The sequence below is a fragment of the Gopherus evgoodei genome, chromosome 20 (assembly GCF_007399415.2).
Source record: "Gopherus evgoodei ecotype Sinaloan lineage chromosome 20, rGopEvg1_v1.p, whole genome shotgun sequence".
NCBI lineage: Eukaryota > Metazoa > Chordata > Testudines > Testudinidae > Gopherus > Gopherus evgoodei.
The window spans coordinates 9,394,773-9,407,383 of NC_044341.1; the positions used below are offsets into that span (position 1 = coordinate 9,394,773).

General features: G+C 51.0%; 2 protein-coding genes across 2 annotated transcripts; both read right to left on the reverse strand.

Moving 5' to 3' along the window:
- Positions 1-1,659: 1,659 nt before the first annotated feature.
- Positions 1,660-4,802, reverse strand: LOC115637449 (aurora kinase A and ninein-interacting protein-like). The gene has a single exon (XM_030538679.1). It carries the CDS (start codon positions 3,184-3,186, stop codon positions 2,203-2,205), a length of 984 nt encoding a protein of 327 aa, XP_030394539.1. The 5' UTR covers positions 3,187-4,802; the 3' UTR covers positions 1,660-2,202.
- On the reverse strand, positions 3,169-11,886 carry AUNIP (aurora kinase A and ninein interacting protein). Its single transcript, XM_030538686.1, has 5 exons — positions 11,841-11,886; positions 6,110-6,248; positions 5,527-5,680; positions 4,832-4,907; positions 3,169-3,224 (listed from the first exon to the last, which is right to left on the reverse strand). The coding sequence occupies exons 2-5, from the start codon at positions 6,200-6,202 to the stop codon at positions 3,221-3,223; spliced, it is 327 nt and encodes a 108-aa protein (XP_030394546.1). The 5' UTR covers positions 6,203-6,248; positions 11,841-11,886; the 3' UTR covers positions 3,169-3,220.
- Positions 11,887-12,611: the final 725 nt, after the last annotated feature.

The following is a 12,611-nucleotide window of genomic DNA, read 5'->3' on the forward strand; positions in this document are numbered from 1 at the left end:
TCTTTGGCTCCCTCTTCCTGGTCTCTCCTGTGTTGCTTTTGAGCAGCTGGTGCTTTCTTGTGAAGTTACTCTACTGTCCTTGCAATTTAGCAGAGAATTGAAAATTCAGTGCATGCCTGTTTAAAATACTGTATTGGGAATATGTTGAGTGAGCAGCGCTCTCAATATATTTGTGCTGTAGGAAAATATACACTACAGCGGTGTTCTGCCTGAAACACACCATATGCAGCTGGTATCTAACCCCATTCCTTCTGACTTACCACCAGTGCTGTAATGGGATCGTCAGGCTTGATTTGTGTTGGTTGTAGGATGAGAGAGTGTAACTGGGAGGACTGCCTGGCATGTATTTTAGTCCTTGGTGTGGAACGATAATTCCAAAGATGCATTGCACAATTCTGTACACATACGCACAATCTTCTCCTGTGCCACCAGCTGCTGAGTCAATAGGGAAGATCAGCCACCTTTTCCCAAAATGCCTCTGTATCTATGCAGCTGTGGACATACTGTATTGTCAGAGGAATATATTGGAGCCTGGTCCTATATAATTGACCCAGTATTGTTCCTGCTACTGATTGCACTTTTGTATAATCTTCCTGCCCTATACTAACATGCTGCCTTTGAATGGGGTGAATTGCCTCTCTCCCCCCTTACATAGCAGGCACTCTGCTAGTGGGGCCAGTGGGGGAAGAACCACACTTCAAATCTGGATTCACTCTGGTAGCCAGTAACTGGCTCAGATAGGGAGGAAGCTTGCTCTGTTAGAACCCGCAGCTGGTAGGGCCAGCAAGAAATGTTACACTGTGACTTCCTCCCCATCCCTCCTTACTGTTGCAGTTGTGGGGCCCTGTAGATTATGAAGCCAGATCTGGCAATAGAAACCTTAAGACTACCACTGTTTTTGAAATAAGTAAACCTGTCACTGCCCTCACTTTATTTAAGCACGCTGGTGGCAATCACAACTTGCACTGACAGTCTAGGATCCCACCGTGTACACAGCTACAACCTTTGGCTTTCACAGTCTGAAATGCCTGTTGTGTATCTCTCTTCCTTCTCACACCAGCCACCTTTGGTAGGGATGGTACAACTAGTTCCTGATGATTTTTGATTTGGCTATTAAGCCAAGTAGCTTAATCCTACTAATTTAAGGAAGGGACTGGTGCAGGAAGACATGTATAGCTGACAGCTGTGCCCCTTAAGTATTATAGCTTTCTCTATAGCACACATGCTGCCTTAAGTCAAAATATTCTCTTGCTATAGTAACATAATTACCATTTAGTCAAGTAACCACTACCACATGCTTAAAAGGAAGTTGCAAGCAACTTTAGTTCCAGTCCTTCTATCTGCTGAAGCAAGAGGGTCTATGGCCTTTACAAACTTGTTTTTAAATAATCCTAGCGCTGTTCTTAGCTATATACATGGCCAGTCCATTTTTTACTCTTGTTAAGTTCTTGACCTCAGACATCTTGTACCAGCTGAACCTAAATGTTGGGGGCAATTAATTCACCTGTAGATGTGTTGTGAAACACTAGACTACACAGCATGGGTCCTCAGGTTTGTGGACTCTGAGGAGCTGACATTAGGAAACCTTTACCTTTGACTTCCAGGCTGTTGAGCCATATTGCAATATCCAAATTTTATGAGATGAGTGGGAATGTTCTAAATCACTGGCAAGGTGTCTTTTTTTTTTTTTCCCCTTAAGTCTTGAATAGTAATGGACCCTTATTCCTCAACATGTGGGACTGAAGGTACCCCTCATGCTTCCTTTTATATAGAACCATCAGAAGCAGAGCCTTGCCAAACATGTAAATTGATGGTGTGTGTCTGTCTCCCCTCCCCCAGGAAAGAGTTTACTCACTTAGATACAATGTGTGACAACATGGTGCCTGTGTTCATCTGAGCAGGGCATTGGAAGGAACAGATGTGGAAACTCAATTACAACACATTTTACTATAAAATGATCACTTTATTTGCACATATATAATCTCTTTTTAATCAAAGACAATCCTGCATGCAGAGTAAATAGCCTGTGGGTTTGGGTCTATACCACTCATAGCCAACGGCTGTATATGCAGTGTTTACACTTACATATTCCCTGTATCTTTCTTAAAGAAGGTGATGCACTGTGTATGCCTTAGGAGTTTTTCATGTACATCTAAAAAAGTCACTTTTAGCATCCTCTTTACTCAGAAAAATACTACTGAATCAGTGTTTGATAATTCTATTTCCTTCTGAATCCTCTGTGAATAACAAATCATAGCATGACTCAGGCTCACTTAAATTCACAGCTGTAGTAGCTAAAGGAGTTCTGTCCTGTGCTCCTGAAGAATAAACCTTAAAGCAGCCTACAGAAGGTGGGCTAAGCACTCTATGGTCAAAGTTGGTTTTGTCCTGCAGATACTTTTTCTGCAAAGGTGATCTGATGCTCTCAGAGAAGTGCTGGTGAGAAATGACTCTGTATCCCTCTGAATCCTGGGTAAACAACTGTGTGGTAGGACTACTCTTACTGGTCCCCTGCTCTTCTGCTGAACCAGCCATATTGTGACAGTTTCTTGTCCAAAAGCCAGGAAAATTTTGACTACTGTCTCTCAAAAACTCTGCTTTAGTAGTTTGCCCCTGGGATAGAGGCCAATTGGTCTGCTGGCCTTCGTTATCCTTGGGAACAGGACATACATTCTCAACCCCTGAGAAATCCATAAAAGAAATTCCACCAGGAGGCAGGTTTTTACATCTCCTCCTACCTTTCATCAGGTGTTTAGGTTTGAGACCCACTCCAGTTCTCTCCCTCTTGCAGCACAAATGGCCCTCTTTCTCACCTATAAAGTAACTCATTCTCTTCCTTGAAATTCTCCCAGTGAATGAGTCAGCTGAACTCCTGTGAGCTAGAACCCTATTTCCCTCCGAATCCTGGGTGAAGTTTATGGAGAAAAAGTCTTCTGTCTCATCAGCAGAGGTCCTTGCAAGGGCTGTGCACTCACTCCTGCTGTTAGACTCTGTTTGTGGGAAGGTATAGTTTGGCAGGGGAATGGTCAAGCCTTGTGCGTTTTGTACAAGCAGCTGGCTACACTCCTGAATGTTGTCCTCTTGAGGGCTCAAGATTGGTGCCTGGGCTTCCTCTAACTTAGCAGCCTCAGAGTTCTTCATAGAGGAGGCAGCCAAGAAATCCGAGCCCTTTCCTTTATTTGACATGAGAGGATGTGTCTTTAAGTTTTCTTCATCCTTTTCACCTGGAAAAAACAATATTTGAATAAAACACAGCTGATATGCAAACTCTTCAAACTCAAGATTAGCCACCACACAATTATGCCTCTCCCATGCTTCATTTAGACAACTCTACACTGTCCCCCACCCCTCCTTTAATTAATTTGACCAGATTCTCCTGTTTCACACTATCCTAATAGCTCTACCTTCTTGTAGAAATTAGTGAGACAGCTGGTCCAATGTGAAGCAAGATGACAGTCAAGCAAGTTCTGCCTCCTATGAGGGAGTAGTGAAATTACATCTGAGCAGTTCCAAGCACCCCTTGGTGCTCTGTCTCTTCTTCAGGCCTCCCCCAAAGAGTCAAATTCCATCTTCAGTAAAGCCATTCCACCTACCTTAAGTTCCCCTTACACTTCCAATAGGATGTGCCTTTTAACACTTATGTAATGCCTCTGCTTTCCTCCCCTAAGGTGGCTGCAGTGATTTTGATGACACTGTATATTTGTGAAGTGCTTTACCAATGAACAGTGGAATAGAAATTAAGATTCTAATAAATCTTCCTCTGATACAAAGTGGTCTGATTGATTGCTGTTCAGTGATGAACTACTGGAAGATGCTTCACTTCTTTATAAATTAATGATGCACAAGGAATTGGAAAACTGAACTGTAAAATTTTCCAGACACCTCATCTCCTTGAAGGGAGCAAAGAAACAGAATAAATCGTCTGCTTTTGAAACCATTTGAAATAGTGTAATTTCTAAATCCTACTCCAAGATTATAGCTTTTTCTCAATTTCAGAATCAAGAATTAATATTTACGCAATAGAAAACTCTGTAGAAATTACTGCAGGGAAGTCTCTAAATCTTGCAATAGGAATCTATAGTGAATGAAAGGATAGTATCCTTCATACAGTAAACCCAGGGAGCAGGAAATAGCACAATGTATAAGCAGAGGGTGAATGGCACTACTACAAGCCCTGCCTACTTGAGACAAATAAAATCAGACTCACTCATGGTAGTGTGTACATGTGTTTTAAAAAAATATCATTCAAGATTAGTAGGCTATGCTCCCCCAAGGCCATTGTTGCGCTAACTCCAACAGCCAGAGTACACAAATGTAAAAAGCACTTATAAACTGAGCCATGGCTTTGCTCGCAGTCAGCATTTCTGAGCTGAAATACTGTGTTAGATAAAATTCAATGACACTAGATGGACCCAGTTGACCAAACCAATTAGGGATGTGTCCACAGTATGAGTATACTCCTTCCCCTATCATCTCCTCTCAGCTTCAAGACCTCAGGGTTAACATGCTACCCTTCCCAACAAAGGTCCTGATCCTGTAGCCTTTCCACAGTATAATGGTCCTGTTTAAATTAATGGGAGTTTTGCACATACAGTGCATTGTAGCATCAGTTCCAAATTTATAAAGACACATAGGAAGAATTGGGCACCTAATTCTTTTAAGTTAATCCCAGCCTTTAACATTTGTAGGGAATACAATCTGAAAAACACAGGAACAGATCTGAATGGTCTTTGTTCATTTTGGGTCAGATTTGCCCATCCCATGCTATTTAGCCTCTGATTAATTTAGGCTACCTGACAAAAGCAATGCTGGAAAATGTCCAGACTCCTACCTGCACACCAGTAAAGGCATTCTCTGTCTCTGCCCACGGAAAATGCCTTGTAATGAGACTAGGTGGATTTTCTGTCCTGTCAGGAATCAGGAGAGAGAGAGAGAGTGTGTGTGTGTGTGTGTGTGTGTGTGAGAGAGAGAGAGAGACAAAGTTTCTCCTCTACCTTGGTGGGTCCTGCGCTTATTTGGCAGATTTGGTCACCTCCGTGATCTTCCCCACAGTCTGAATCAACTTCTCCTGTGTCTGATCAGGAGTTGGGAAGTTTGGGGGGAACCCGGGCCCACCCTCTACTCTGGGTTCCAGCCCAGGGCCCTGTGGATTGCAGCTGTCTGTAGTGCCTCCTGTAACAGCTGCATGACAGCTACAACTCCCTGGGCTACTTCCCCAAGGCCTCCTCCAAACACCTTCTTTATCCTCAACACAGGACCTTCTTCCTGGTGTCTGATAACACTTGTACTCCTTAGTCCTCCAGCAGCACACCCTCTCACTCTCTGCTCCTTGCGCCTCTTGCTCCCAGCTCCTCACACACACCTTCCTCTCCTCTGGCTCCCCCATCCCTTACTGAAGTGAGCTCCTTTTTAAACTCAGGTGCTCTGATTAGCCTGCCTTGATTGGCTGCAGGTGTTCTAATCAGACTGTCTGCCTTAAAAAGTTTTGTGTGTGTGTATGTATGTGCAAAAATTGTTCTACCATACCTGTTGGTTGAATGCTGAAGAACGAAGAGATGGTAGTTTGCCTGGTGTATGCCTGGGAAAGTCTTGTCTGAGTAAAATTAACTGAAATGTGACTATTATAGTTCCTCTCCAGAAGTGGATTTGGCATGTTTGAAGTTGGCTTGGATATGAGAGTCTGGGTGGGGAGAGAAGTGCTAGAGTGAATTTAACTTGTTAACAGTGACATAACTCCCCTCTCCTTTCATCTACAGTTGTACCACACACTGCTTGAACAACCCTCTTTCCTCAAGAAGCCACAATTCCTACCTCTTCACCTTTAAATCCTTCCTTGCTTCTCTGCACTGCTAGTCTCTGTTAGGATACTCCCCACTTGCACATCTAAGACAATTCAATGATGGCTTATTTAAAAAAAAGGGAGGGGGAGGGGAGAGGTAAAAATGCTCTAGGCTTCTCCCTCTGCCAATCTCTCTTGTTCCCAAGCTATATCTCCTCATGTGAGCCCTCTAACTTGGATTGTAATCTCCTGAGGGCAGAGAACATTGTGTACTAGGTTTGTAAAGAGCTGTACAAAGCTATGGCGTCACAAATAGTATAGATTTATTACCTGTATTTTGCGCTTCTTTAACTTTGCAGTGTCCAGCCAGATGCCACAAGTCTCAAACTGCTCAGCAGTGCTTCTTTTTCTTACACATTTCATGGCTGATCCTTTTTCTATATACAAATGATGAGGGACCTGCTGCAGCCTGAAATAAGAAGGCAGGCTAGAGCATCACCTGCAGTGTCCTTGTATATGCTCTGTGTGAGGACAGGAACCATTTCCAGTGCAGTGGTGGGAGAGTGGTCAACAGGGATATGAAACTGACCCACTGTGAGACATTGGGCAAGTTATTTCATCCTTTGCATCTTACTTGACCAAGGGATAAGTTGGTAACTGCTTGGAAAGCCCTTTGAGATCTACTGTGTAAGTGCCAAATAATTATAATGATGATGTGCTTTGTAACTAGCTGCTTGTAAAAACTCTTGTTGCTTCTCTTTCACACAGTTCTTAGCACAGGTGGATTTATAATTGCTGGAAACACTTGAGGTTATGGCTTCACTGATGAATTAACAGGCATTATCTACACAGGAGTTAGCCTAGCTTGAGTGAGAATGGCCACATGGTGGGTTTGTATATATTGCAATAACTGGGATGTACCCAAGCTAGCGTTCATCAAGCTAGTTCAGGTCCCAGAGCAGCAAAACCATGGCAGCACTAGCTATACAAACCTGCCCAGAAACCTAGGAAGCTACTTGGGGGTGATGGGGCTAGTCCACCCTGAAGTTTATATTGCTTTTGCTTCACTGTTCCAGGACCCAAACTACCTAGCTCAGGTATGTCTGCTCAAGATGCAGTCACACTCCATACCCTGTGAAGTAGCACAGAAGCTGCATGTCTGTACTTGTGCTGCATGTACTGTTGTGTTTTAACAGGGCCAGGGTGAATGGTCAATAGCTGATATGCAGGGAGGAGGTGAGACAAGGGGCTATGGCCCAAGGCTATATGAGAGAAAGGAGCATAGGAAGGCCAATAAGGCTCCATCCGCAGCTCTTTAATGACCTGAAAATCAAAAAGGAATCCTACAAAAAGTGGAAACATGGACAAATTGGCACAGCAGAGTACAAAAAAAATAGCACAATCAGAAAGGGGAAGGCACAAAAGGAGTTACATGTGCCAGGGGAAATAAAACCCAATAGGAGATTCTTTAAATATATTAGGAGCAAGAGAAAAGATGAAGGTAAGTGTAGGTTCTCAACTGTGTGGGAAAGGAGAGCAAATAACTGATGACATCAAGAAGGCTGAGGTGTTTTGCCTATTCTGCTTCAGTCTTCACTGGAAAGATTAAGGGTGAGCAGATACTCAACACAATTAATATTAATAAGGGGGAAGGACCATAAGCTAAAATAGGGAAAGAACAGGTTAAAGAATATTATATAAAGTCATATGTATTCAAGTTGACAGGGCCTGCTGAAATTCATCCTATGGCTCTTAAGAAACTAGATGAAGCATTCTCAGAACTGTTAGCAGTTATCTTTGAGAACTCATGGAGGATAGTTAAGGTCCCAGAAGACTGAAGAAGGGCAAAACAATCAATTTGTAAGTACCTAGAGGATAACATTTATAAGGACTAGCCAGCATGGCTTTGTCAGGGAAAAAATGCCAAACCAACATAACTTCCTTCTTTGACAGGTTTACTAGCCTAGTGGATGGGGGGAAGCTTTAGAGGAGAAATATCTTGATATTAATAAGGTTTTTGACACAATCTCACATGACATTTTGATAAGCAAACTAGGGAAATGCAGTCTATATGTAATTACTATAAGGTGGGTGCACAACTGGTTGAAAGACCACATGCCGCACGGTTTTCAATGGTTCACTGTCAAACTGGGAGGACGTATCTCATGAGATCTCTCAGGGTTCAGTCCTGGGTCTAATAATAGTCAAGGTTTTCATTAACTGGGAAAATGAAGTAGAAGGCATGCTTATAAATTCTGCAGATGTTGGGAGATGTTGCAAGCACTTTGGAGGGCAGGATTAGAATTCAAAAGGACCTTGACAACGTGGAAAAGTGACTGAATTCAATAAGATGAAATTCAATAGATAAGTGCAATGTATTTTCCGTAAGAAGGAAAAATCAAATGTGCAATTACAAAAGGGGCAATAACTGACCAGGGTCGTCGTACTGCTGAAAGGGAGGCTGGAGATTATGAGGACAGGGGCAGTAACCGTCCCACTCTATGCAGCGCTGGAGCACTGGACCCAATTCAGGGAACTGCACCACAGGAAAGCTGGGGAGTGAGTCCAGAGGAGCACAAACACGATAAAAAGGTTTAGAAACATAACCTATGAGGAAAGGTTAAAAAAACCCTGGGCACATTTAGGCTTGAGACTGAGGAGGGATGGGATAGCAGTTGTCACAGCTGGGAAGGGCTGTTATAAAGAGACCGATTGCTCTCAGCACCCTATGAAGGTAGAACAAGGGGTAATGGGCTTGCCCGGCAGCAAGGGAGATGCAGGTGAGCTGGTGGCAAAGCTCTTCAACTCCCAGGACAGATGCTAAGGGAGGTGGGGGACTCCCCATCTCTGCAGGTGTTCAAGAACAGGCTGGCTAAGCCCCTTGCATGGTCTGCCCTGAGAGCCCACTGCTGCTTGCTCCCAGCCCTCCCCCATCCACTCCTTACCCCCAGCCTCCCAACCCACCTCCCCCCTAGCCCTTCCTGAACCCCCCAGCTGAGCCCCCAGCCTCCCTTGCTCCCAGCCCTTCCTCAGCCCCTCTTCCCCCCCAGCCCTTCCTGAACCCCTGTTGAGCCCCCTGCCACTCCTCCCCCCCAGCCCTTCCTGAACCCCCGAGCTAAGCCCCCAGCCTCCCTTGTTCCCAGCCTTCCTGAGCCCCCCTTTCCCCATCATTCCCCCCCAGCCCTTCCTGAACCCCCCTGCTGAGCCCCAGCCACTCCTCACCCCCAGGCCTTCTTGAACCCCCCCGCTGAGCCCCCAGCCTCCCTTGTTCCCCCTGCTCTGAGCCCCCATCCACTCCTCACTCCCAGCCTCCCAACCCACCTCACCCCTAGCCCTTCCTGAGCCCCCCAGCTGAGCCCCCAGCCTTCCTGACCCCTCTGTCCCCGCATCATTCCTCCCCCCAGCCCTTCCTGAACCCCCCTGCTGAGCCCCAGCCACTCCTCACCCCCAGGCCTTCTTGAACCCCCCCGCTGAGCCCCCAGCCTCCCTTGTTCCCCCTGCTCTGAGCCCCCATCCACTCCTCACTCCCAGCCTCCCAACCCACCTCACCCCTAGCCCTTCCTGAGCCCCCCAGCTGAGCCCCCAGCCTTCCTGACCCCTCTGTCCCCGCATCATTCCTCCCCCCAGCCCTTCCTGAACCCCTCCGCTGAGCCCCCAGCCTCCCTTGTTCCCAGCCCTTCCTTAGCCTCCAACCTCCCTTGTTCCCAGCCCTTCCTGAGCCCCCGTGCTGAGCCCCCATCTACTCCTCACCCCCAGCATCCCAACGCACCTCCCCCCTAGCCCGTCCTGAACCCCCAGCTGAGCCCCCAGCCTCCCTTGTTCCCAGCCCTTCCTCAGCCTCCAGCCTCCCTTGCTCCCAGCCCTTCCTCAGCCCCTCTTCCCCCCAGCCCTTCCTGAACCCCCCCGCTGAGCCCCCAGCCTCCCTTGTTCCCCCTGCTCTGAGCCCCCATCCACTCCTCACTCCCAGCCTCCCAACCCACCTCACCCCTAGCCCTTCCTGAGCCCCCCAGCTGAGCCCCCAGCCTTCCTGACCCCTCTGTCCCCGCATCATTCCTCCCCCCAGCCCTTCCTGAACCCCCATGCTGAGCCCCCGCCACTCCTCACCCCCAGCCCTTCCTGAACCCCCCAGCTGAGCCCCCAGCCTTCCTGACCCCTCTGTCCCCGCATCATTCCTCCCCCCAGCCCTTCCTGAACCCCCATGCTGAGCCCCCGCCACTCCTCACCCCCAGCCCTTCCTGAACCCCTCCGCTGAGCCCCCAGCCTCCCTTGTTCCCAGCCCTTCCTTAGCCTCCAACCTCCCTTGTTCCCAGCCCTTCCTGAGCCCCCGTGCTGAGCCCCCATCCACTCCTTACCCCCAGCCTCCCAACCCACCTCCCCCCTAGCCCTTCCTGAACCCCCCAGCTGAGCCCCCAGCCTCCCTTGCTCCCAGCCCTTCCTCAGCCCCTCTTCCCCCCCAGCCCTTCCTGAACCCCTGTTGAGCCCCCTGCCACTCCTCCCCCCCAGCCCTTCCTGAACCCCCGAGCTAAGCCCCCAGCCTCCCTTGTTCCCAGCCTTCCTGAGCCCCCCTTTCCCCATCATTCCCCCCCAGCCCTTCCTGAACCCCCCTGCTGAGCCCCAGCCACTCCTCACCCCCAGGCCTTCTTGAACCCCCCCGCTGAGCCCCCAGCCTCCCTTGTTCCCCCTGCTCTGAGCCCCCATCCACTCCTCACTCCCAGCCTCCCAACCCACCTCACCCCTAGCCCTTCCTGAGCCCCCCAGCTGAGCCCCCAGCCTTCCTGACCCCTCTGTCCCCGCATCATTCCTCCCCCCAGCCCTTCCTGAACCCCCCTGCTGAGCCCCAGCCACTCCTCACCCCCAGGCCTTCTTGAACCCCCCCGCTGAGCCCCCAGCCTCCCTTGTTCCCCCTGCTCTGAGCCCCCATCCACTCCTCACTCCCAGCCTCCCAACCCACCTCACCCCTAGCCCTTCCTGAGCCCCCCAGCTGAGCCCCCAGCCTTCCTGACCCCTCTGTCCCCGCATCATTCCTCCCCCCAGCCCTTCCTGAACCCCTCCGCTGAGCCCCCAGCCTCCCTTGTTCCCAGCCCTTCCTTAGCCTCCAACCTCCCTTGTTCCCAGCCCTTCCTGAGCCCCCGTGCTGAGCCCCCATCTACTCCTCACCCCCAGCATCCCAACGCACCTCCCCCCTAGCCCTTCCTGAACCCCCCAGCTGAGCCCCCAGCCTCCCTTGTTCCCAGCCCTTCCTCAGCCTCCAGCCTCCCTTGCTCCCAGCCCTTCCTCAGCCCCTCTTCCCCCCAGCCCTTCCTGAACCCCCCCGCTGAGCCCCCAGCCTCCCTTGTTCCCCCTGCTCTGAGCCCCCATCCACTCCTCACTCCCAGCCTCCCAACCCACTTCACCCCTAGCCCTTCCTGAGCCCCCCAGCTGAGCCCCCAGCCTTCCTGACCCCTCTGTCCCCGCATCATTCCTCCCCCCAGCCCTTCCTGAACCCCCATGCTGAGCCCCCGCCACTCCTCACCCCCAGCCCTTCCTGAACCCCCCAGCTGAGCCCCCAGCCTTCCTGACCCCTCTGTCCCCGCATCATTCCTCCCCCCAGCCCTTCCTGAACCCCCATGCTGAGCCCCCGCCACTCCTCACCCCCAGCCCTTCCTGAACCCCTCCGCTGAGCCCCCAGCCTCCCTTGTTCCCAGCCCTTCCTTAGCCTCCAACCTCCCTTGTTCCCAGCCCTTCCTGAGCCCCCGTGCTGAGCCCCCATCTACTCCTCACCCCCAGCATCCCAACGCACCTCCCCCCTAGCCCTTCCTGAGCCCCCCAGCTGAGCCACCAGCCTCCCTTACTCCCAGCCCTTCCTCAGCCCCTCTTCCCCCCCAGCCCTTCCTGAACCCCCCTGTTGAGCCCCACTTCTCCCCCCCAGCCCTTCCTGCACCCCCCACTGAGCCCCCACCCTCCCTTCCCCCCAGCTCTTCCTGCACCCCCCACTGAGCCCCCACCCTCCCTGACTCCCCTTTCCCTCATCATTCCTCCCCCCCGCCCTTCCTGAGCCGCCTCGCCCCGCACCAGCTCTCACCCAGCCACCACAGGCGGGACCCGCGCGCCACCGCGGCCAACGAACTCTCCCGCCTCTGCCCCACAACCGGCACGGGGGGCGGGGGCTGGCCGGGAGAGGGGCCAATCACAGCGGCCGGCTATGCCCCGCCCCTGCCCCGCGCGGCCGCAGCTGGGGGCGGGGTTAGACTCGGCTCTCCGCGCGCGCCCGGCGCCCCGGTCCCTCATTGGGCGCTGCGGAGCGAGGCGTCCCCGGGACCCTCCCCGTTGTGGCGGCGTCCAAAGCACTCCCCCTAGTGGCAGAGCCATGCGTAGTCAATAGTCATGCGGGGCGGGGTGTACCTCAGGCCGCATGCGTTTGTACAGCGCCCAGCACCGGAGCTGGACCATGCTTGGGGGGGGCGGGAGTCCATGCACCCCCCCCACACTATGCATAGGCAATAATTCTTTGATGAGGAGGGAGGCGCTCAGAATGGGTGTGTTTGTACAGCACCTAGCACAGAGGGGTCCTGTGCACGCCCATGCTATGAGCAGTAAATAATTACAGGGTGGGGCGGCTTTCAGGCAGCTGTAGCCAGTGGTGCCAGGTCCTGCCCTGGTAGCAGTTGGAAGAAGAAGGGGTAGTGGCCCAGGCGGCAGCTGCGTTGTTGCAGTAAGCTCCCAGAGGGCTCGGCCAGGACCGCTGTAGGGGAGGAGGCAGATGGGGCGGCAGGACGGAGCAAGGCATAGCCTGGGGGGCACCAAAGCTGTAGCATGGTAGTGCCCAGCCCCCCTAAGAATGGCCTGGCACCCA